Source organism: Sycon ciliatum, chromosome 7 (assembly GCF_964019385.1).
Source record: "Sycon ciliatum chromosome 7, ocSycCili1.1, whole genome shotgun sequence".
In the NCBI taxonomy this organism is placed as follows: Eukaryota; Metazoa; Porifera; class Calcarea; order Leucosolenida; family Sycettidae; genus Sycon; species Sycon ciliatum.
Window position 1 is genome coordinate 5797301 of NC_088649.1, and position 25585 is coordinate 5822885.

The window sequence follows — 25585 nt, forward strand, 5'->3', positions numbered from 1 at the left end:
GGGCTCATACGACTGAACAATATCACTGACTGCTCACGAGAAAATACAATTCCTCGCCAGGTGCCAGGCACATAAAGCATTCACTCAATCCGATGGTGCTACACAGTTGTGAAACCAGATCGGTAAAGAGCTCGTAGTAAAATCCATCCGGTAACGAGCAAATTGGGACCTCACTCGCAACAACTCATCATCCCCAGATGAGTCTCGCCTACCAGGCTCCTCGACACAGGGCGTCCCCTGATCAGCCAACACTGTGCTCGAGGGATCCAGATCCAAATCATCCTCTCCCACCACAGCCTTTCCATTTCAGTTCTAGGACCTCGTCCTATATGAAGCGCAGACCATACTTCTTCGGCCCCAGGAATCCCATCCTGGCCTGTATGGTCACCACCGTCCCCTTCTCCGTTGCTCACTACGCAAGCTCATCACCACCAACCGAAATTGGCTACAACTGACCGATCCGGGCGCCTCATCCACAGAGACCAACTGACTCCTCTGAGCAGTACACAACCCGAACCGGTGCACAGTTCAGTCATTTGTTGAGGATGCAAAGGCACCCATCAACATCACACTTTCACAGGACACAGTTCCCTCTGCAGGAAACTGGTCAACTTTCACCAAGGACAAGGACCGCGTCGAGTAACGAGTACACACTCCAGCACATACTAGTAGGTCATGTACTGTTCGGCCATCCTCTCCACAAACTTTTTTTTCTTCACAAACAGAACGTCTGGAGACTGAAGATCGACAACAAGGTCAGAACTCCCATCCTCGCGACTGACATGATCGTCAAGAACATTCGCAGATAAAACTGCGTCCTCCAGCACCAAAGCTGGGCGTCACACAAAACTTCGTCTGGTGCATCGACACACAGAACGAGATTGCATTCGTCCACAACCAACGACGTGGTCTGCATCCTCCCATCGTTTCAGCCATGAAACAACCGGGTACCGGGTCTTCAAACAGCACTCGCGACTGAGAACAAACTGAGTTCGAATGTCAGTAAGGCCTCATCGTTGAAGAGACGACTTGTCAAGCTTCAAGAGCTTCAAGCGGTCTCAACAAACATCATGTCCGAACAGTGGCGTTTTCTTGTCGAAACTTGAAAACTACACTGCACTACTCCGTGATCCAGTCGTAGTGACTACTTTCACAACGCTCCGTAAAGAGGACCCAAGCCCTGTTTACGGCTCATGTGCGTACACATGGTACACGGGTTCACGAACCCTTCCATATCTGAACCTGACTGTGACAAACGCGCACTGCACTCGTACTTGAGAACTGCATGAATGCAAACAACTCCTCGATCGATCGTGCAACTGACAATAAATTTCGCACCTTGGTGTCCGCCATGCAGTCCGCAGCAAAGCAAGCTCGTCGTGCACTACGAACTCGCACTGCAGCGCTACAGGAACACGAGATGCGGAACGGAAGCCAGTGCTGGATACGAAAGAGAAACGCACTCGAGAGTACTCGGAGTTTTCTTCGTACCAAGTTGGAGCGTTCAACACTGCTGTTGCTCTGCCACGTCTATCGCCAAGAACCTGCTATCAGAGACAAGGTTGTTCACGAAAGACTGCTGTGGACATCGCGTCGTTGCAGTTACGGAGTACACCGAGTGAGGAGAACTTAGACCATCCTGGTCACAGCACCAAATGTCGCGTCCCTGGCTCAGAGTGACCGGACCCCGAAATCACTACGAGCGGCGACTGAATATAGACGTGTGGCCTCACGACAAGCCCAACACAACCCAGGGGCCAACCAATATAGCTGGCTTGGTCCAAGTTCAACCCCACACGATCAACAGACAGAGACTGTTAGTTTTACGTTGTGAGTAGTATCAAATCCGAGCTCAAAGTAAACGAAGACAGAGAGCTGAGACCGAGTCTCGACTGCTAGACAAGACTAGACTAGACTAGACTAGACTAGAACTGAAGTAAAAGAGAGAATGAGAGCTTCTTTTATAGGGTGCTTCAGAGATATAATGGCGTGATCATGGCGAGGTAATTCCAGGAAATAGCAGAACAAGTCAAACCGGAATGTGCGCAGCCAGTCAGCAGAAATGCAGAATATACGTACGGTGATCATTCGAGAAGAAAGAGAAAGAAAGACATCGAGAGAAGAAAGACCAAATTGGGACGTGGGGAGCCCGCTCACCCACGTCAGAGTACAATGTGAGTATATGAGGGTCACGTTGGGGAGCCCGCTCACCCAACGTGCCATAGTTCAGCGGCTTCTTATGGTAAGTTCTGCTGCATTCTTGGTCTTGCTTGCGTGATACTCTGACCTCTTGCGCGGTGACGGTTTTGGTTCTTGCACACGTCTCCTGCCTTGCACTTAGCTCTTGATATACAATGTCATATTAGTCTTGGCTCTTTGCACGAAGCACCGAGGCATCGTGGAAACCTGTAGAACGTCGTAGTGACGTGGTTTTGCACAAAGCCTGGGGTCACATTTCCAGGAAGTGAAGAACTTCCAGGAAACGTACAACGCGAGAACCTACCTGACCAGGTTCCGGCCTTGGATCCCATAACGTGTCATGCCAAGAAGGCATGTCACCTACGTGGGAAAGCGCGTGTCGCTCAACCTACATGCTAAGCATGTGGGACAAGACACTGGCCAAACCATGTTGTACTAAAAGGGCGTGACAGCTCAGCACAGAGCTGCTCACTATGTAGATCCTGCTATCACAGGACTATCAGGCAGCAGTTGTCTTATTCTGGGACGTGACAGCAATGTCGGGCAGAGTAGCTGGCCTCAATTGAGTGCGCGTTAACGAATCGTGTGGTCGGCCTACCGAGGGCAGGAGCTGTATATGACCAAGTGGGTCGGCCTGCACTGAGCAGGAGCGGTTTGTGACCCATGTGAGTTGGTGGGTCGGCCTGCGTTGAGCAGGAGCGGTTTATGACCCATGCGAGTTTAATAGTAGTGCGCGAGAGGCCAGTTACGGAGGAGTGCCCATGCCGACATTCCCATTAGGGCCAGAGGAGATAGGGGGTGATAACAGCCAATATAGATGGTAAGTATGTATTGCACAAGAGCGTTGTTCTAGAGGCATAAAGTCAGACTGATATTGTGGAGTAGGATCGACAGAGAACGCTATCTGCATCCTAAGTGAATGTCTTTGCACTTACTCAGTGATCGGCTGGACCATGGTGTCAGGCCGCTCCGCAGCTGTAGGAGCAAAGGTCCTGAAGGCATCCATCTTGTTCCGGGACAGGGCATCAGCGATGGTATTGGAAATTCCTGGCAGGTGCGATGCTCGGATCAGGAAATTGTGCTTCGCACAGATTGAGTACAGGGTGCGGATGAGTGCCATGACTGCAGGAGACTGGCTCGTGCCCGTCTTCAGGCACTCCACGACAGCTTGGTTGTCGCACTGAAACTCCACACGCAGCCACTCGATCCCTCATATGGCCCAGGCCATGACATGGCGAAGAGCTCCTTGTAGGTAATGCTTAGTTCCAGTTGCTGCGGGGACCAGTCACCTCTAAACCAGCGACCATTGAAGAAGGCTCCAAATCCAATGGTGCCACTTGCGTCGGTTTGCGACTGGAGGTCAGCGCTGGGCATCCACTTCTCTAGCAGGAAAAATGACTTTCCGTTCCATGTTGACAGTCTGGTGCCACCAGCTCAGGTCACCCTTGGCTGAGGCTGAGAGGTGCAGCATTCGGTGAGATGACATCTCAGATGTGGCCTTGTCGAGGTCATACAGGCGGCGTGAGAATGTACGGGCGGCCGGAATTGCTCTGGAAGCGAACGAGAGGTGGCCCAGGAGTGAGGCGAGTTCGCGTTTGCGAACGCAACCAGATATAGCAGCAGATTGGCCTATCGTGAAACCGTGACACAACCCATGCAACACAAAGTGAGAGAAGGAGTGATCAGAATGACGGTTAAGGAGCCCGGCTAATCGGATAACATTGATGGGGATCTCTACAGAATGTTCACGGAGCAGACGCTGAGGTGGCGGACTGTCCCCTGCCACATTTGACTTCTGGGTGCTTCCCGCGGCATTGAAGGCACACGTGGCCACGATAGCAGAATGAGTTGTTGCACTGGTCCCTGTTGAAGTTGCGGCAGATAGGCTTCCCAAGATGGGCTGGTGCGCTGGACTGCGGCGGACCTCCACTCCCAGCGCCGTCGGATGGAGGCCCTGGTCTAAAGGGACACCGGGCCTGGGCCACTGGGTGCACCAGAGAACAGCGCGAACATGGCGGGCGACCACGGCTGGTGAATGACGACTGCCACAAATTAGAGTCGATGATAGCCCAGTCGTACGACAGTGGTTGGGAGGCTATGGCGCGCCGGAAACGCCTGTCATAACTTAGCCATGCGTCCACATGATACGAGTTATTTGCATCCAGAATAGTGGCCTGATACGCCAGCAAATCATTTGCCCTGTCTGGAGCCGCCGCGACAATTACTCTCGTGTAGACAGTAAACGCCTCGAGCCATGACGCTACATCGTGGACATGGCGGCGCTGGGCCTGAGTTGGCTTCTGTACAAGTTGGACAGAGCGGTTAGCCCCCACAGCTAGCTGGACCACATTGGGCTCCACACCCAGCTGGTCCGGGAGGAGGTCGTCGAAATCAATAAACTCGCCGCGTTCAATTCGCCCGCGAAGTTTATCAGGTACAGAGAGCGACGGACGAGCAGCCGGCGGATGGCCCAATGCAAGAAACGGAGCTGGAGTTGACAGGCGGCACGACGGCTGCAGCAGATTCCAACTGCTCTACTCGCTCCATCAGGGGCTGAAGGACCTGGCCGACGGCCTGAGAAACAGCCGAAGCAAGTACATCAGGGGCCACACTCAAGGCGGCGGCAGAAGAAACTGACGGCGCAACGTCGGAGACAACAGAGGCCGCGGAGGAAGATAATGGAGTCCCGGTTGGTTGACGACGAACAGGAGTTGGCCTCGCACGCACATTACTGCCTGCAGCCGAAGTTTGAGTTGCCGCCCCGGGATCAGGGGCCACATTCAAGGCGGCGGCAGAAGAAACTGACGGCGCAACGTCGGAGACAACAGAATCCGAGTAGGGAGGTATTGGAGTTCTGGGCGATTGAAGACGAACAGGATTTCGCCGCACACGCACATTACGTCCTGTATCCGAAGGTTGAGCTGCCACTCTGGCCGATGGCGTCTTTTGTCTGGTCGAGAAACGAGCCATCGTGAGAATATAATACTCAAATAATCTCCGACCGCTGACACGTAGTCTGACGGGACTGAACTGAGAGAGAACAAGGAAAGCGAATACTAAAGACGGCAGCCAATCGGCAGAACTAGGACTGACACTCTGAAGCAGGACGGAGGCAAACTCAAATCAGAAATCAGAATTTTCGAGTTCAGAATTTGACAGCTGACTGCAGGCAAGGAAACTGGAAAGACAGCAAGCTCTGTTGTGCGCACAGGAAATCTGCGCATGCGCAGAGCGTTGGCATGTCGTCTATGATACACAGCAGTATGTAGAGAGAGCAAGATTGTGCACACACGCAAGGAGGGTTATGCAACCCGTTATAAAGGCCAACAGCGAAGCAATGGTACGTGACTGTTGTAGACATCTATTCAGTCACTCACAAGACAGCCATTGTGCTAAACAGATCTTCTTTAGTTCTCTATCAGAAGTGCGCCATGTCATCTCTCTCGTGCCATACATAAAGCGGTACAAGCACGGCATGCCTGCACGTGCGTACATAGTACTACATACAACTGCATGTACGATATCTACATTACCCCCTTCCCTCAAAAAGAAAGAAAAAAAAGAAAGAGAAAAAGGAAAACAAAAACAAAACAAAAACACTTGCATCCGTATCCTGCAGCTTGCAGAGGAATGTACGTACATGTGTTGGAGTAAAAGAGAGACGGGAAGTGTTGCAACTATTAGAAATAATCTGACTCAAAACTTGAGGCAAAAACAGCATGAGTTTGAGTTACAATGCAAACTCGACCAATAAGGGGAAAAAATAAAGAAAAATCTAAATATTCACAAGGTAGTTAGAAGATTCTAAACAACGCCAATCTGGTAGCGATTGAAGCCACTCATTTGGTAATGCATGACTCGACGACTCAGATGTCAGCTTCACGTGCTTTCTCTGTAAGCTTGATCTGACGGCCAGCTCTGGTCTGTACGCCCTCGCGGAATACACTTGGACGAGATGTTGGCGGTGACAGTGACATACAGGCCGGTGTTGCAGGTGATGCTGTCGTCTCCGGTGAAGCTGCAGGAGACAACGGCAATGTGAGCGCAGTTACCGGAGCTTCGGGCCTGGATGTTGCGCTGCTCGCTGACGGAAGGCTTGTTGGGTCGGACACTGGCAGTGCTGGAGCACACACTGGCTCTGGCACATGCTCCCTCTCTGACTGTGCCAGAGGTTCACTCACGGGTGCTTTCTCCGCTGCTGCTGCTGCTGGTGCTACAAACTCGGTAACATGCTGACGGTTCCGGAGCAGTATGCGTGACCCATCAGTGACCCCAACCTGACGACCATACTGCTCTACTACCTTCCATTCTTTTCGAGGGTCGCTGTACCCATCATGGAGCACTACCCGCGTACCTGATGGCAAATGGGGTAACTTGCGGACACCTCGGCGTGAGTCATGACCTTCAACCATTGCTGCTTTCGCCTTGATCTGCTCAGATGGGTTGACGATCTGTGGGGTGATGGATGCTGGAACCCGTGTCCGAATGACTCTGCTGAACAACGCTTCGCTCGGCGATGTACCTAGCATCCGGTGCCGCGAATTGCGAATGTCGAACAAGACTTGAGTGATGCGGCGGTGTAGCGGTAGATGAGGTCTCAGGCTGGCAACTCGTTCTTTCACCAGACGATGTAGTCGCTCCACCATACCGTTAGAGCGGGCATACCGGGGGCTAGACTTGCAATGCTCAACACCCAACTGAGCGAGAAACTTGGACATCTCAGTGGATGCAAACTGTGGGCCCCAATCCGAGACGAGTGTTGAAGGCAGACCAAACCGTGCGAACAACTCCATCAGCTTGTCGATCACACCCGTTGTCGTAGTATTGGACAGTGGTAGAAGCTCTGGCCAGCGGGAACCATAATCAATAGCAGACAGGAACGTGGCTCCCTCAATGGTAACAAGGTCAATGGCCAGTTTCTGCCAGACACCTTCTATCTCTGTAGGGAGGAGCTGTTGCGCTGGATTGGAGCGTTTACGCCAGCATTCAGAGCATTTCTCTGCAAACAGATTGGCATCCTTCATGAGACCTGGCCACCAAACCCGTTCGCGAAGGGTATCCCGGAATGCATCGATGCCTGGATGACCTTCATGTGCTAGTCGCAGCACCGCTGGGCGGAGCTCTTCTGGAATGACGTAGCGATTGTCTAGCATGACAATCCCTTCAATGACTGTCAGCTGATGGCGTAGCAGGAAGTAAGGCTCTTCCGTTTGGATGCACCCTGACCAAACTGATGTGCCCACTCTTTGTCGGACGCTGCTCAGTGTCGGATCAGAGTCCGTGGCCTGGCGAATATCCTTGGAACGAACCGGACACGCCTCGAGAATGAGACTAACGAATTCCGCCATTGAACGTGCCTCTGCAGGTGAAGCTGTGCGATCAGGTAGAGGAGCTCGAGAGAGGGTGTCAGCACAAACCATCTGCTGGCCAGGGACGAACACCAAGCTGTAGCGATAGGGCATCAATGCGACCAGCCATCTCTGAAGCCTCGGTGGCACTTCGTCGAACGGCTTCTGGACGATAGAAATAAGCGGCTTGTGATCCGTAAACACTTGCACTTCTCGGCCTAGTACATACTGCCGAAAGCGAGTCAGGCCGAATACCACTCCCAGCATCTCTCGTTCCAGCTGAGAATAGCGTGACTCAACATCTGATAGAGAGCGACTGGCACATGTCACTGGTACCCAACAGCCACTGGTATTCTTCTGCCACAGGACTGCTCCCAAACCGTCTGGCGATGCATCACAGCTGATAGCAGTAGGGACGTCCAATGCTGGTTGAAAGAATGCCAACGCTTGCAAAGCTGACGCTATACCAGCCTTTGCTGAGGTGAATGCCTGCAGGACTTCATCATCCACACTGAAGGGATCACGCTTTGCTAGCCTGCGCAGAGAAGCCGTGATCTGGGCCAAGTTCGGAATGAACTTTCCAAGGTACGTAGCCATCCCCAGGAACCGTCGCACATCAGAGATAGATTTCGGAGGGGCCAGCTCCTGGATGGCTTGTAACTTGTCATCATCTGGGGACAAGCCGGTCGCACTTAGCCAATGTCCCAGATACTTCACACGGTCCTGGTTCAGTCGGCACTTGGTCCAGTTGAGTTGGAGGTTAGCTGCTCGCAGTCGCTGCTTGACTGCTTCTAGCCGTGCATCGTGTTCTGCTTGATTGGAGCCAAACACTAGGATGTCGTCGATGTAGACGATGACTCCTGGCAGGCCTTCCAGAATGTCGGACACCACTCGCTGGAAAATCTCAGGCGCACATGCAATACCGAAAGGTAAACGCTTGAAACGGAACAGGCCACAGTGCGATGAGAAAGTCGTTAGAGGCCTTGCTTCTTCTGACAAGAGTAGCTGATGGAATCCAGATTCCGCATCCAGAACTGAGAAGACCCCTGCGCCATCAAGCTGAGCTGTGATCTCGTCAACGGTTGGAAGAACGTTGCGCTCACGTGTAACTCTCTTATTCAGTTCTCTGTAGTCCACGCATAGTCGCAATGCTCCATTCGGTTTGCGGACTGGAACAAGTGGTGACACCCACGGCGTGGCTTCCTTGACGGGTTCAATGATATCCAACTTGGTCAGCCGTTTCAGCTCGGTCTCGATGTCAGCCCGGATACTGAAAGCTGGGCGTCGTGGTGGCTGGGCTAGAGGCTTTGAACCGTCTTCCAGAGAGATTTCGATGGGTGACACGTTCACCACGTTTGCTTGTGACAGGAGGTTCAGCTCCTTGATGACATCCTGTCCGAAGAGAACGGAGTGCTGACTGGCTGCTACCACGAAACAACTGCACTTCACGTTCTTGCCACCATGTGAAATGTGGACGTCAGCCATGCCCAAAGTCTCTACGACACCGCCATTGTACGCTTTCAGCAAGCGGTCACTCTTGCGCGTGGGCTTGATCACATCATCAGTGAGGATCGTCCGAGTTGCACCTGTGTCTAACAGTCCAGTGCACAGCTCACCATTGACTTTGAGTGTAGTCTGGAATGTCTTGTCGCCTGCGAGTGCCGAGCTACTGACGGCGAAAGCGGAGTCGTACATGCGACTTGCATGCTCATACTCATCAGGCTCATCCTCTACTGGCCGGGCTCTTTCTTCGTGTCTTTCCACTTTGTTTGACATGCAGACCACTGCAAAATGCCCTCGCTTGCCACACTTGTTGCAGGTGACGTTGGCCGCAGGACAGTTACGCATGCCTGGTTTGTGACTCCGTCCGCAGTATTTGCACTTCTTTCCCTCTGATCCAGAACCAGCTGCAGAGACAGCTTGCACACGCTGGATGGGCACGGGGAACACAGGCGGTGCGTCACTAGCTCTGGTACTATCGTACAGTTTACTGTCAGTAATCGACGCTTCCAACGCCACTGACTTGGTGACGGCGTCGTTCAGGGTCAGCTTCGACTGTTTCAGCAGCTCCTTTCGAAGCTCAACAGAACGCAGGCCCACGATCAGCTGGTCTCGAATTTGGCAGTTGACAATGGTATCCACAGAAGTGGAGCTGAATTCGCAAACATCTGCCTTTTCTCTCAGCCGCCCAACGAACAAAGTCACCGACTCGCCCTCCATTTGGCGGAGTTGGCGGAATTTGTGACGTTCAGACGTGACATTTGTTGACGGTCGAAAGTGTGCCAACAATGCGTCCGTCAAGGCTTGGTACTCATCTCCAGGTGAGCCATCTTGTGTCTGCTCCACCGTGACAACCAGACCTTTCACAATGCGCCTCACTGCTAATCCAGCCAGATTCAAGAACAAGCGTTTCTTGTCAGCTGCTGCCGTCACTTCACTGATTGAAAGGAAATCATTTATGTCCTCGAGCCAGAGTTCAAAATCAGCACCGACGTTGCTCGCAGCATAGTCAGGAATAAATTCCTTGGGCGTCCTGCCCTTTGTCATTTTCGTTCACTGCGCCAATGTAGACATCTATTCAGTCACTCACAAGACAGCCATTGTGCTAAACAGATCTTCTTTAGTTCTCTATCAGAAGTGCGCCATGTCATCTCTCTCGTGCCATACATAAAGCGGTACAAGCACGGCATGCCTGCACGTGCGTACATAGTACTACATACAACTGCATGTACGATATCTACAACTGTTAACAACGGTTAACTCCTACGTTAACCGAACATTTTTCTATTACACGATCACTGGACTGCTTCTGAAAGGAGGACCAAGCTTGCTATGAACGCCCGCACATGGTGCTTGGCATTTCTTGTCGATTGCGTTCCTTGCCTTTTCGAATGGATGGCTTAAAACCAAGCAGCTCACGTTGACTGTCTTGCGCTTCCTTTCGACCGTTTTTTGTCAAGTACTTTTGACTCCCTGTTTCCAGAAATTGTGTCCTGACGACGTAATAGTTTGTGTTAGCCGACGTGTAGCTAGCGAAGGTGAAAAAACGCTACATATATTACACTCATTATAATTATGCTTTTAAGTGGTCAAGTGCCATGCATAGAACTTCACTCAATCCCCTCTATTTTGTCTCAATGTTGCCCGGCATAAGCTGCCTGAAGAAATCCGCTGCCTGACATCCGCTAGCCGATTTCTGTTTCTGTGCGTGGACACTATCTGCACCACAAGTATTCTGTGCAAGATTTACCAAATTTTGCAAGTAGCTTCTGCTGTTCCTGTTAGTATTATTTTTATTTTTTCACCATGTCATGTCCCTTCTTCCCTCTCTCATGACAGCCACCTTCACTTCCTTTCCCCAGGAGACTCCCTTTCATAGGCATCCGTTTGCCCCTGGAGAATCCTTGAAAATATAATATCAATAGAACAGTCACATGGGATACGCATAGTGATGCCCTCGCACTCGCGCAGTACCGGCTCTGATACTTCCCTTGTGCCCGGGACACACAAGCACACAAATGTGAAGGCATTGTCAACTGCGCACTTACAGGGTCAATGGAAGAAAAGACTATGATGGGGTATCCTGGGCCTTGGTCACTAGGTTGAAATGGGTTGTAGCTAGCTGCAGTGCTGCCTTCACCTGCACGTCGCCTATTCTCATTGTCAGGCTGCTCTGAGTGGTCCTGGCTGGAGGTGATATCATCCAGGGATGATTTCGTTCTAGAAACCGGCAGGTAACAGTACTCCAGATTGCTTGTAGTGCAGAGGGATTGAGAACACGAATCCAGAATGGACTGGCTTGCAGAGGAGGAAGCGGATTGGGTAGAATCCTCCAGTTGGCTTGCGTTCTGCAAGGTTGACTCCTCCTTTGCATCATCCTTTTTGCTGCTCGCAACTGTGCAATCTTCCTCATTGATCAGTGCTTGGAAGAGGTGTGTGATCTGCTCAACCGTGCCAAGCACTTTGTAGTTGTCTGGAATGCAGTGCTGCGTTAGCTCCTGGACAGGGTGCAAGAGAGTAAAAAAAGTTGCCAGAAACAGATAATAATTATGAGAATATGAACAGACGTGTACTGTAAATACTGGGTGTTCCCCAAATACAACCTTGCAACCACTTAAAACAGTTACTTAGACCGGGTCTCATGTTCCTTATATGAACGAATCCTTCCATTTTCAAGACAGACTTTACTGCTAGTTATAGCAGCGACGAGGAAGATGGAAGCGACGATGATGGAAGCGACGAGGAAGATGTTGCACGAAGGAAACAATTAGCAACGGCAGCCTTCAGAGCGCTATTCACGGTATGGTGTCGTCGATCGATCATCAGCGAAAGTCTACGGCTAAGGCTTTACAACGCGTTTATCATCCCTGTGCTAACGTACAATGGAGGCACCTGGGGACTGATGGCTTCAGCATGGGAGCGTCTGGACACATTCCATAGAAGACAACTTCGGAGTCTCCTGGGTATCCGCTGGCCGCAGGTGATTCCAAACAAAGCCCTGTACGGCAGATGCCACGCAGAGCCCAGCAGTGCCCTCATGCGGCGATCCAGATGGGGCCTGTTTGGGCATATCCTCAGACTCCCTCAAGACACGCCTGCCGCTCTCGCTATGCGGAGTTACTTCACCTGTGGGGACAAGGTATGGCGAGGGTGGCCACGGACAACCATCGTGTCCACACTATCCGCGGACCTGGAATCAGCAGGACTGGGGAGTCTGAGGAACTTGGCAGACCTGGAGCACCTGTGGGCCATCGCCGCTGGCAGGCCTGCGTGGCGCGAGCTGTGCCAGGATGTACGCAGTAATTAACGGATGGGACAGAGGCTTTGTACAGATCCCGTGCATTTAGCACTTACCATCGACCATGAGTTACAAACCTATCGTCGTTGTCTGTTATTCTTGTTTTATTTTTTGATCTTTCGAATAGATCCCGTGCATTGAGCACCTATCATCGAACATGAGTTATGTGCCTATCGCCTGCCGTCTTACATTTATTTTTTACTTTTATTTATTTTTGTTTTCCTCCCTGCCCACTCTGCCTGTCTTCTGGCACATGCGAATACGTGGACTTACTGTTGACGTAAACGCGGACGTGCGTATAATAATAATAATATAGCCAATAAAATAATAGCAGTTCTCATGAATATCCGCCTCGCCGTTATCCAACCGTGACAAGCCAATTTCACAGAGTGGAGTACACCATAAAGTGGACTCGGTACTTGGACAAACACAGAAATTACACGACAAAGGCCCGGAAATGGGGGTGCGATGTATAACAGAATACAACTTATAATTGGGGAAATGCGGTACATTACCAAATAGTGGTAGCGACCTCGGCAAAAAATTTATAAGGAAGTTTGGTTTCTCCCACACTGGAGCTCGCGGGAAAGCGCGAGCTCCAGTGTGGGAGCAACCAAACTTCCTTATATAAGCGGTACATGTTCATAATAATAGGTCTACCTTTGCCGAAGCTTGCACGCCGCAAGTTTGGCTGACTGCGTCTCCAACTGTTACTCTGCACACGTTGTCATCGAGGTCAGTTTCAGTCGAAGATGATGAACTTGTTATCCCACCTTGGACGGACATCATAAAGGGAACCTGGTGACAGATAATAGTTCACCAGTGCAGATAAAGAATATTATAATACGCACACACGCACACGCACGCGCGTGCACGCGCGCGCACACACACAGGCAGGTAGGCACGCAGGCACGCACGCAGGCACGCACGCACGCAGGCACGCACGCACGCACGCACGCCAACTCGCACGCACGCACACACACACGCACAGAAATGTATAGCATCATACCTGCAGTTCTAAGTTCCTAACTATACATTGCAAAAGGATCTCAGTCGGAGTATTTGTCGCTCCCCAGGCACGACTTCACCTCGAAACTTTTTTTAATTGCTCCAGCAGTTGAGGCACAAGGCGTCACAGTTGTCACAGGCTGAGCTCAGTCGCAGTGGCCTCACAACTCAAACCTGCAGCATGCACATCTCCAAATCCGCATTACCGATTTGAGCAGAGTAAAGCGAGGTTCACAGAAGCTTTTTTGCGATGCGACGCGCGATGCGACTGCCGCGAAACCGGGAAATCCCCAAATCGCAGCCATCTCGCACCCCACGCACCTGCCGCAACTGGGCCATCGCAGAATTTAAGCTTGGCTCAACCTTTGCGATGCGACAAGCGATTTGGCGTAAGATTTTGACCTTTTCTACAGCAAAGTTGTACAAAGGTTCAAAATTGCCTATCAATTTGTACAAGTTGTACCAAACCGCGCGAATATCATGGTGACGTACCCAAATCAGCAAGACTTTGTCGCATCGCCGACTTTTTCTGTGAATGGTATTTCGCGAGTTCGCATTGCACGCGTCCATCGCAGATCCCGTCGCATCGCGTGTCGCATCACAAAAAAGCTTCTGTGAATCTCGCTTAAAAGAAATGCACCAAAAAAGAACAGGAAAAGTGGGAAACCAACAACAGCAACCTCAGAGCAAAGAAAAAAGTCTACACACTAACTTACCGTGGCAACACACTGATGGCATGTTGGATCACAATCTGACGAGCTGCTCCCATCGTTACTGTCAGCACCGCCATGGTTGCTCACATTGATATCAGCTCCTGTAGCAATGGCCATGTTGCAGTGAGATATTCCAGCCTGCATTCCACCAGGCAGGGCTCTGTAGCAGGATGATGCGTTGCTTGCTCCTGCTGGTGCACTACTTCCACGTGTTCCTGATCCACTGGTTGCAGTGTTCGGATCTCGCGTGGGAACTGAGCTTTTTGACCCAGGGCCTGCCCGTTGTTCCAACGCAGTGAGCGTGATTTGGCCAATGGCCGGACATGATTTGCGACCCATTTGGCAAACCAGCGTGACTTCAAACACTTCCTCATTACAGCCAATGCCATCTGCAGAGCAATTAATGAAAGATATTTATATCACTCCAGATCTTCGTTGGTCGTCTTTAGTTCAATTTTTCACCCTGAGTGCAGGCAAGAATTTGATGATTAAGTACTGTAAACGGGGTGTAAGCGACCTCTGGTTTTAGCGACCACCTGCTTTCAGTTAACGACTGTCTTCCCATGCACGGGCAGTTCTACACAGAAACTGCACCGGACACAGGGACCACCTGCCTTGCACGACCAGCGCCTCACTATTAGTGTACCAAATGCCATATTGGACCTGCACACAGCGACCAAAACTATCCAAAAGTACCATATGGGCTGCCGGGGTTGACTGCAACAGGGTTGAAGTGCGCTCTGAACCAAGTGCATGCAGTGAACAGAAGTGACAAGTGACAGTGCAGGATGCACTGCATGTACTTGAGTGAGGTGTGCTTTGCCCACACGAAAGTATTCTATGCTCCACAAATGTCAATATGATGCCGCTTGTTGCGGTGAATTTTCAATGGCTACAGGTCGGCGCGTGAAAATGTGTTGAGTTGTGACAGGATCCCGCTTGGCACAGGGTTCGCTAAACACAGGTTTTACTGTAACGGTTCAGACTAGGTATTGTGCAGGTGGCGGCAATGAAAGTTTGATAGCAACAGTCGTGTGGGATACGATAGAGGACGATAAAATTTGAACGCCTAGCAAGTGCCCACCACAGCAACACAGCAGGGGCGTACCTGGTCCCCCCTCCTTTAAGGGGGTGCACGGCCGCATCATGAACATGTATGTGTAGGATGGCTGGTGCATGCCATTCATGGTCATAATGTGCATGCTGAACACGCATGTAGGTCGAAATGTTTGGGGGGGGGGGGTGCTTGTGCCCCGTGCCCCATGCGAGCTATGCGCCTGAGACAGCGTGTCTTCTTAGTAAGTTCTTACCCTTTGGTATGCTTGGCACTAGTGCTGTGAGAATGTGAGTGTGCCTGGAAAACTCAGCTGCTTGACTCCTCACAGTGCGCCTTGTGGACGTCAGTTGAAAGTAAAGGGTATGACATTGCGACGCACAGTCTGGGATAAACCTGTTGAAGTGTGCCTTCACATGGAATTGTCGCTGAAAGTCAAGAACACGCAGAAAACACTGAAAACGGTGATGTGTGCAGCACGCGTAAGCTCTCCGGCATCGGGTACTACTGTGTGACATTGCTGCCGCCACAGCCCACACAGAGCATTACCAGGGTTGTTTTTTTAGTACAGGGTGTACTCACCGAAAGAAATATGGCTGCCAGATAAAGGCCAATTAAGTGCTGGTCCCATAGAAAACCTATCCACGTACTGCATAGACACTATATCATTCTTGGTATATGCCGCTAGGAATGCTATATGCATGCATGAGAGTATCGCCTAGGCACGTGCGCAGTTCGGCCCCATAGCTGCGCAGGCAGCGACGGTCAAAGCGGGATTCACAGAAGCATTTTTGCGATGGGATGAGACAGCCGCGAAACCGGGAAATCCCCAAATCGCATCCGTCGCTCAGCTCACGCAAATGTCGCAAATGGATGATTACAGAAGTCGAACGTGGCTCCACTTCCGCTCTGCCACCTGCAATGCGATGTGCGATTTGGACCTTCTTTGCACCAAAGTTGTACCGACGGTTCAAGAGTTGCTTGCAGATTTGTAAAAAGCTGTACTTAGCCACGGGGATGCCATGGTGACGTACCAACCTCCAATGAGCTTGAGACACATCAGCAACAGGCGACGTCACATCGGTGACTTCGTCTGTGAATGGTATTTTGCCGGTTTGCATGGCGCTGTGGTGTTGTGGATCGCGTCGATCGTGCATCGCATGGCAAAAAAAGCTCGAGTGAACCCGCTTCAAAAAGAGATATCATCCGGTACTGCCTTCGTGCAAGCAAAATATTTCATTATTTTTACCATGTCCCATGTGATCACTATACTTGACCCCTCTATATACATCTCTAGAAGTTTACTATCACAGTATACCTGACGTATTTGGGTAGAAAGAAGGGTCAGTTCAAAGGTCAAATTCAATGCAGTATAGCAATACTGCGCAGGACAAACGGGGTTTCCCCGTGCAGTATCGAAAATACTGCATACGCTGCGAAATCATGTCATTGTTTGGCTCCATATATGACGAAAATCGCGCAGAGAATAGCAAATTAATGGTGATTCACTTCATGGCAGCATCGCCCTTGTACTTACATTGAATCTTTCTTTGCCTGGCGTGAGGGTAACATGCTCTGAAATAGTGAAAGAAGAAAGCACGCAAGCACAATCATGTGCTATCAATGAGACGTAGAATTACATGTACATGTGGGAATAAAAGGATTGTTCTTGGTGACCTCGCAAGTACCAGAATTTTTTTTCGTAGTGAGCCCCTGAGAGAGAAATTGTTGGTACATACAGAACATCCATGGGGGTATCATCCCAGATTGAAACTGTGGTGACTCCATCACATATGCACTCGGTAAGCAGGGACTCAAGACTACAAACTTACCAATTTCTTCAGGCTTGATGATTCTACCAATGAAACTCCTGACTCCAGCCGAGGTTTGAGTAGCTTCGGCACTCATTGCCTCTGCTTGTGTGGTGGTCGGGACAGGCGCTGACAGCAGTGGTCTCTGATTTGGGTGTCCCTTCAGGAGTGTAGCAAGACAAAGACAGAAGAGAACGGGGTTTGCAAAGATAAGATTATATTGCTATCACCCAAGTGATCATGGTGTTACTTGTATTGGCACATTTATGGTAGGCCTTGGGACTGTGGGGATGGCCATATTAAAATTTTAATTTATAGAAAAGAAAAGGACCAAGGAACTACAAGTTACGATATAATGTCCACTAACACCACCAGGTACTAAACAATCAGCTCATGCGATAACATTGCACGACACCGACCGACGGTACTGACGTTCTACAACTAACTGGCCATCAGCTCTAGCTGTAGAACGTTAGTACCGACGGTCAGTGTCGTGCAATGTTATCGCAAGAGTGGATTGTTTAGTAACTGGTGGTGCTAGTGGACATTATAGTGTAACTTGTACTTGGTGCGCCCAGTTACAATTGGCGCTTATCTTCACACTTGTCTCAGGAAGGAAATACGAATATCTGAAGCAAGCAACGATCACAAAGCACTATGTACATGATTATTCACCTGTCATTACGCAACTCAGTCGAAAATTCAAGCAAGTTACACATCCTCCTCGCCACTATCGTCGCTGGAGGAAGAGCTCAAAAAGTTCGATCCGGACAGCTGCTGCACATTTCATAGCTTGTTCCACTTCTCCTCGTCTCGAATCACGCTCAAAGGCAGTGCGTGCCTGACACCTTGCCGATCAGAAGCTGAGTGAGACTGCCCGCATGTTGGCTGTCAGTGTTATCCCCGTTCGTAGCAATAATGCGACTTTGTTTGAGACAAAAAGGCAACGCCATATCAGTGTCCTTTTTCAAATCGCCTCTTGCGCTTGTCGTACTTGCTGATCAGCACCCACGCGAGCCGCTGGTGCTTGTACATGCAGCGCAGTGATAGCTTCCACTTGATGTAGCACCTGTGCGTACTGTGCCTACAAGTCAGTCCTAACGCCGTGCACCAGACTTTTCGGCTAGTTTCCTGAAAGTCCTTTGCACGAGTGTTTCCCTCAAGACTTGGTGTTTATTTTGATTAGCTCCTTTGCCTTGTCCTCTGTGAGCTTCAAAGTGTGTCCACCGGATTGGTCTCACTTTCTGGAGATGTGGACTTGAGCTGCAGTCTCTTCGTCAGCGATTTGCTGGTGATAGCCCTTCACTAGTCACTGTACTGTGCAAGCACTGAAATTCAAGCTCACGAAGCGCTTTTTCAGCTTTTCTATATTTCCCCGGGGTAAACAATCCTTGTCATCAGACAGCTGGAAGTAGACAGAAACTGTATTCTGCATCGCTCTGGAATGCGAACATCCTGACCTATATTACGGACTCGAGCGGAGGTTGCAGTGTTTTCTTGCGCTGACGGAAGTGTTCGTCGGCGGCAGCTCCGTCAAAAAGACTCAAACGAACCGATTGCAACTTTTGTGATGGTTCAACAGTGCTGGCATGTCTTCGGATGCAATGGTCATTGGTTATGTTCGGATGGTGAATCGGTGGTTCCATGCCGTGTGACACAGGCAGAACACCGGAAACCAAGTGAGAAGATAAGCGCCAATTTTAACTTGGCGGACCAAGTAGTTCCTTGGTCATTTTCTTTTCTCTAAATTATAATAATAATTACCATACTATCGCATCACACATTAAATTAATTTTGTTTGCACAAGGATTTCTCGGAAGAACATTTTCAAACAGGAGTACTTTCACAAGTTGTGGCGTCAAAACGTATACTACAGCTGAAAAGATACCGTGAAACCGAAAAGATCGGTCTGAATCAGGGCTCGAATACGGACCGCCCTTATAAAATTAATACCAAAGTACAGAATGCGTGATACGGGGGGGGGGGGGGGGGGGGAGCATTCAATAAGCTGATTCACTAGTTGAAGTGGTAATGCAAAACAAGAACAAGATTTGCAAAGCACTCACCATTCCATGGAGTAACAGTTCATTCAGCTTCTTCTTGGACTCTGGAGCGGCATAAGAAGCAAACAAAAAGGCAGCCCGGGTGAAACCATTTGAAAATAGAACTACACCGGCACAATCATGAGGTCATAGACACTACAACAGGACATATCCTTCAAGTGACAGAGAGTTCGAACTTCTCCACGACAAACACGAAGGCCCAAGCGAATTGTGTGGAACAGCTTCACTGCTCCATCGAGAGATAGGTAGTGCAAGGGTGCACCAACTACATTCCATTCACAAAAAGACGAGCGCTGGTTCTGGTGGGCACCCGTACAAGTAAGTTATTTGGTGGTTTTTTCGTGATTTTATCGTACACGGTGCAGTGCCACGAAATTTGAAACTTGAAAAAGGGTCCAAAAGGTACCTCAACCGGTGTTCGAACCTGCACAATGTACCATGGCAAGTGGAGTGAAGTGGCCTGGATTTTCATGCTTTTTCCCAATTCAGTGTTTTTGGGGGAAAACCTGGTCGAAATCCTATTCTTGTTATGGCTTACTTTTTGGAGAAATAGATTTCATGAACATAATTGGAAGAGCATTCCATGGGATTGCAAAGAAATTGTGAAAAGCTCACAATTTAAAAAAGAAAGGGGCGTATGGATACAATTTTAAAAGAGTAACTGTCCACCACTGCAATTATATTATCATGTGACAGTCAGCAAAAACTAGGCATAAAACTGATATTCGACGACCCGACACCTAGCTTCAACACATCTCCGAAGCGCTAACCAACAGCCTTCCAACTCGGAAGGTTCTAGTCTAAGGTAGACCAAAGAGGGGAAGGTAAGCGCAATGAAAATGAGTACAAGCTGAAGTCCCACGGGAACAAAGAATGTTGATTGTTACTGTCACGAACCATACGGCGAAACGTACATTGTGTGAAGCTATTGTTTTGTAGTCATCTAGTTCATCACATTGTCATGCATGAGAAGTACTGTAAGAGTTCAGCGTTCGGTTTTGTACAATTCGTTTTCGCAAAGCTTCCCCTTCTTTGTTTCCGAGTTGAAAGGCTGTTGGTTAGCGCTTCGGAGATGTGTTGGAGCTAGGTGTCAGATCGTCGAACATCTCAGTACTCTGTCAGTTGTGTGCCTAGTTGTTGCACTTTCTGACTGTAGACAGTATCCAGTTACAGTGGCGGACAGTTACTCTTAGCTCGTATCCATATGCGCCTTTGCTTCAAAAGTTCAAAATTTGATCTATCAAAAGCTAGGATATCATCTTTTTATGAATGGTCGCTGTAGTGTAGCAGGCTCCATTCATCATTTCATAAGAGACCATGCACGCCATCAAACACAGTAAACCAACCAAAGAGAATCACCCAATGCACAAACACACACACACACACACACACACACACACACACACACACTGCGGCACACACACACACACACACACACACACACACACACACACACACACACACACACACGTCACACGGGTGCACCTCGTGCCCATGCGACAGAGGAGCAGACTCAGCGAGGGGTGAAATAGGAGATGTGACCTCGACATATGGGAATGTCCTCACCATAAGACGTCAGATCTCGAGATATACGTATCTCCTTGAAAAAGGGCAGTGGGTTCAACAAAGGGTTGTCACCTCGACAAATCGTTGTGACCTCGGCTAAGGGTTGTGACCTCGACAAAGGGTTGTGAGTTTGACAAAGGGCAGTGACCTCAACAAAGAGGTGTGACCTCAACATTGTCTGCTTACCTTCGAGATGGAATTGAGTTTCAGACCAAAACAAATGGTCACAGTTGGTACGTACAGTGCATGGCAATAAAGCACAGTCCGTACATTATGTATTTTAATTGAACTTCTTGTGCTGTTCAAACAAACGAATGAACAAACACTCAGTACCGTATTTTCCGGAGTATATGCCGCACTTTGAACACTCAAATTTCACCTCCAAAGAGGGGTGTGGTTTATACTCTGATGATCAACTTAACGGTGATAAAGAGGATCGATGTCTGTATTTCCTGGCAAAAAAATGGGGGGGGGTGCGGCTTATACTCCGGGAAATACAGTACATTCATTTCCCCACTTCACTATTCACCTACCCTCTCTTTCAGTTGGCTCAACGCTCGGTCTTGACGACGAACGTGCGCGTCTTGGCCTTGATTTTGACCTGGTGGCATCAAGCAGCCCTGGCTTGGCCTTGTTCCGATTCACCGCTTGTTGAAGGTCATGCCTAGCTTGCTCTGCCACATGCTTCTGTTCAGCAAGATGTCGATTGTGTTCAGCAAGGCGGGCATTCTCCTCAGCAAGACGAGTTGTCTCCAGGGCCGCAACACGATGGTGCTCTGCCTCTTCCTCCTTCAACTTCAGTGCTTTTTCCAACTCCTCATTTTTCTTCAGGACTTGTAGAAGTCTGGCCATCATTTCAGTGACCTTGTTATCCGACTGAGTGGACGGTGTAGCTTTGCTTGCGGCCATGTCATCAGCTTCTAAAGAGAACAGCAATAGTGACATTGACAAAGAGGCGGAAACATTGAAAAGAAGATACTGTAAGAGTTGAATCTCTAACGGGGTACAACGTCTAGCTTTTTAACGAGAAAGAGTCCATCGTTAACTCAAGAAACGTTACACGTACGTTATTCCTTCTCTACGTTGCACTAGAGAAATAGAAGATAGGTGGGTGCTGGCAGGGTCATTAAACTGTGTGCCCGCTTAGTGGGAAAATTGGCAAATCGTTAAACTTAAGACTCGTCATGCTTTCAACTCTTACAGTAATTATCAACAAGCCACGTTAACAACAACACTAAGTAATATAAAAGAGAGACAGGAGGCAAGAGAGATGATAGGCGAATGAGTGAGCAGGCATCCATCTGGTTAAGCGTCAAAGTTGCCTGTCCCCCGACAGAGCTCGTTTTTTTCACCACGGATAGAGCCCTTTAACTTTGGTACTTTACTGTTTGTCAGTTTAAAATGCTTTCTAGTTCACTAGACGTCATTGTGACCGGTTCAGCCAGTCACTCAAGCTATGTTCAAACAGATAGCTATCCGGAGAGTGGACAAATATATACCGGTAGTTCGAATTAGCAACAAGGATGAACAGAATGAAGACTGCGTTGCAACTCCGAGTTTTACGCATGAGGCGATCATCAGACACTAGCTACTGGAAACTCTGGAACTTTTGTGGTTTTTACTTCGAAGTAGTACTGGATAGATCCCCGTTTCTTCACAGTGCTTGGCACAAAAAAGGACACTCAGGCAACAGAGAAACCGTGCTTCAGACTGTCCAGACAGCTGTTCATCCTCACTGGCCCTGGTCTTACCTTGGACTTCCTCCACACTATGTCCGTGTGGGGGACTAACTGCAGAAGCAGCAGCAGCAACAGATGCAGCCGCCATGGGGGCACTCCGAGGCACTTCTGTAGGGTTGAATTCCATCGCCGGGAAGGGGTGAATTCCATCGTCATTACCTGCCGGCAATGATGGAGTCGTGATGTGAGGCCCACATTGTCCTGAACTAGCCATGTGCCTTGCCTCTCCAGACTGGTCACAAAGAACAACATGACACAACGACAAAGCACAAGATAGAGAACCTAGTTAGACCCCTGAAGACAGAAAACCCAGAAAATATAATATTACTTCCTCCGCGTCATCGAAATTGTCGCAGTTTGACTAGTGACTTGTCACTTGTTACTGACAACTCCATAAGCTAAGCCATTCAAAACTTATTACACAGTATGATAGTCTGAAGACTAGTGTAACGTTCCAGGACAGTTGGACTGAGAGTTTTCATGCAGAGATGAAGTCCTCGTCGTCGCTGATGTCAATGGACGCAAAAATATCGTTCTGAAATATTTCAAGGAAGGTTGAAAGTTGGTCGTGCCTCATCTCCAACGCTTTGACTTTCTCCACAGGACAAGAGCTGCTATGCTTGTCGTCTGCTAGCTCTGGATGATTTCTATTTCACCACCAACGAAGCCTAGTAAGAATACACGATCGTTGCGAGGTCGGTTGATTACCGTCGGCGGAATCACCTCGATCTTGAAATGACCTTTTTTTAGCCGTGGCATGGCCATTTTTTTATTTTAGCTGTGTGGTCACAGCTCATGCAGGTAAGTGTACTATCACGTCCAGCGCGCCCTCTTTTTCAGCATCACTGGTATACCATGGCCCGGTACCGGTACGGCACCTGCGCGTGCATCACTAGCACTACGTGTAGAGTCTACACGGCTCTTGCAGGTACAATCATGTACTGAGTGTCTCAGCCAGAGGGACAAATTTTATCGCTGTTGCAAGCATTTAGTTTGCTGACCCCTCGATGTTTCTCCAAGCGCTGCCACTTGTTCCACGAAGTCATTCTCACCCCAGCTAAGGTAAAACAGTGATGAGGCTTGAGTGAATGGCCATCAGCACGAGAAATGTGCAGACTGCAACGCCTGACTGATCTCAGCGAGTCTAAATTACCATCGCAGCGACATCAGCGAAGAAATTGCGTCTAGTTCAAAAATTCCAGCTTCCAATAACAGAAAATAGACCTTTGCCGTCACTCTATACTGATGACTATCGCCTATGTCGAATTCCTTGCCTCTGGTACGAGTGCTGGAGAGTAAATACCCCGTTTTATATAAAAAGTCAAACTGCGACAATTTCGATGACGCGGAGGAAGTATAAGAAAGTCCACACAGACACAACCGCGCGCCCCCACACACGCAAACAAACACACACAGACCCACTAATACACGACACAAAGGCTCGCAAACACACAACACACAGACCCGCAAACACACACACACACACACACACACACACACACACACATATAGGCCGGGTCAACTTACATCCGGTGTCATACATCCAAGTAAATCCTCGATATCATTGTCGGATAGTATAGGGCATTCGTGTAGGCCTGCACCGTGCGAATTCCACTTCTGCTGCTGCCGCAGCTGCTGATACTGGTATTGCTGTTGCTGCTGATGCTGCAATTGTTCCTGCTGGTGTTGTTGCTGCTGTTGTTGGCTAGCCATAGATGACTGATTGTTTATCGGCAGTGAAGCAGCTGTCTCGTTGGTAGGTACCATTCCAGTGTGTGACTTCGAGACGGCAGCATGCACCATGGAAGCATTGTTGCGGCCGGGAGGCTGACTGTTGATGAAGGCTGTGTCCAATTCATTAGGTGGTCTAAAGTTGCCCTGGAGTAGTTTGGGCAAACAAAAAGACGAGACATGGACGTGGTCAGGAAACTCCTACACCGAAAGCATAACAAGTTCATAACGGCTTCAACTCGGTATAAACTCATTGCCAAACACATTGCAATGCCCAGCCAGCTGGGCCCAATTTGGGACATGGAAACAAGTTGGTATCTCATTCAGTACTTGTTGAGCGAGTTGTTATAAACGCCCCTTGCAAGAAGTGGGCAGTTGTTCCGGTCTTCAGAGAGCATGCATGATTTCTTTTCACTGTTTCAGCATCCAGCCCACCTCTGCCCATGGACACACACATGCACGTACGCACGCGCGCACACACGTGCGCACACACACACACACGCACACACTTGTACTTGTACTTGCTCACTGCCAAAACTGGTCACGTGGGTCTCCCTGGGAGAGGGGAGAGAGACTCAAAAGGAATCTTGGAAAGATGACTCAATTGGCCATTGAACCACCCAACGGCCGACACCCCCTGAAATCCCCAAACTAGGGTGGACTTGAAATGATCCCACTTATGGGCTCACCACACCTCAGTAAGTGGGTGAGGACAAGGTGCAGAAAAAGGATTGACGGCATCAGGGTATCCGTCCCGGGATCCAACTGCAGGTACCCCTGCCCCCAGTGAAGGTAATACTTGGTACAAGTGTGAGTGGCTAAATCAGAGTGAATCTGATATAAGCTTCACTAGCACCATTGATTACACAAGAGTTTATCTAGCCAGAAGCAGTCCATGGTTAACTGGCATGTATACTTCAAATAGAAAGTATATGAACAACTATACACCTTCAAGCAGCCAAGCCCATTGGCAACAGGCCTAACACTATCTGGCATACGTGTACCCACCAACCGAACTAGCTGGCACACACACACACACACACACACACACACACACACACACACACACACACACATGCGCGCACGCACGCACGCACACACACACACACGCACGCACACACACACGGGCACACCTGTAGACACCAAGGAGCACACAAAGTACCTGACTGTTAGGAACTGGGTGAACAGAGATGCTTGTGTTTGATCCAGGCATTACAGCATGTGCTGGTTTAATCAAATGGTTGGCCACTGGCACAGTACCGACATTCAAGCTGGATCCACCGCCTTGGTAAAGACCGGTTTGGGAGACCAACAGACGCCGGTCAATTTGATTCACGTTAGGCAGGGCAGTGTCCGCATCGGATGCGCCACTCCCACTGCTTGTGTTGTTGATGTTGTCGCTACTGCTGCTGCAAGAGAATGCAGCCGCTTTCACAGCATGGACTGTTTGTGGACCCTGGGTAAAAACAGAGAGAATACAGAATGCAACAGAAACAACCCCAATGCTGCCTTGCTGGTAGCAAGGCGAAAACAAAACAGAGCGACGGATAAACAG

General features: G+C 49.5%; 1 protein-coding gene across 2 annotated transcripts in view; it reads right to left on the reverse strand.

Moving 5' to 3' along the window:
• The window catches only part of LOC135820820 (uncharacterized), a 57634-nt gene that overhangs the window by 15520 nt on the left and 16529 nt on the right, over positions 1–25585 (reverse strand). Inside the window, exons 6-16 of one of the 2 annotated variants that reach the window (XM_065333862.1) lie at positions 25193–25486; positions 23827–24177; positions 22312–22531; positions 21094–21477; positions 18998–19038; positions 16953–17091; positions 16658–16695; positions 15377–15548; positions 14070–14455; positions 13006–13143; positions 11096–11545 (exon numbers count right to left, since the gene is read on the reverse strand). In XM_065333862.1, the coding sequence (XP_065189934.1) occupies positions 11096–11545; positions 13006–13143; positions 14070–14455; positions 15377–15548; positions 16658–16695; positions 16953–17091; positions 18998–19038; positions 21094–21477; positions 22312–22531; positions 23827–24177; positions 25193–25486 (2613 nt within the window). Of the gene's footprint in view, positions 1–11095; positions 11546–13005; positions 13144–14069; positions 14456–15376; positions 15549–16657; positions 16696–16952; positions 17092–18997; positions 19039–21093; positions 21481–22311; positions 22532–23826; positions 24178–25192; positions 25487–25585 lie in introns of both variants that reach the window. The other variant, XM_065333861.1, reaches the window with a different exon arrangement.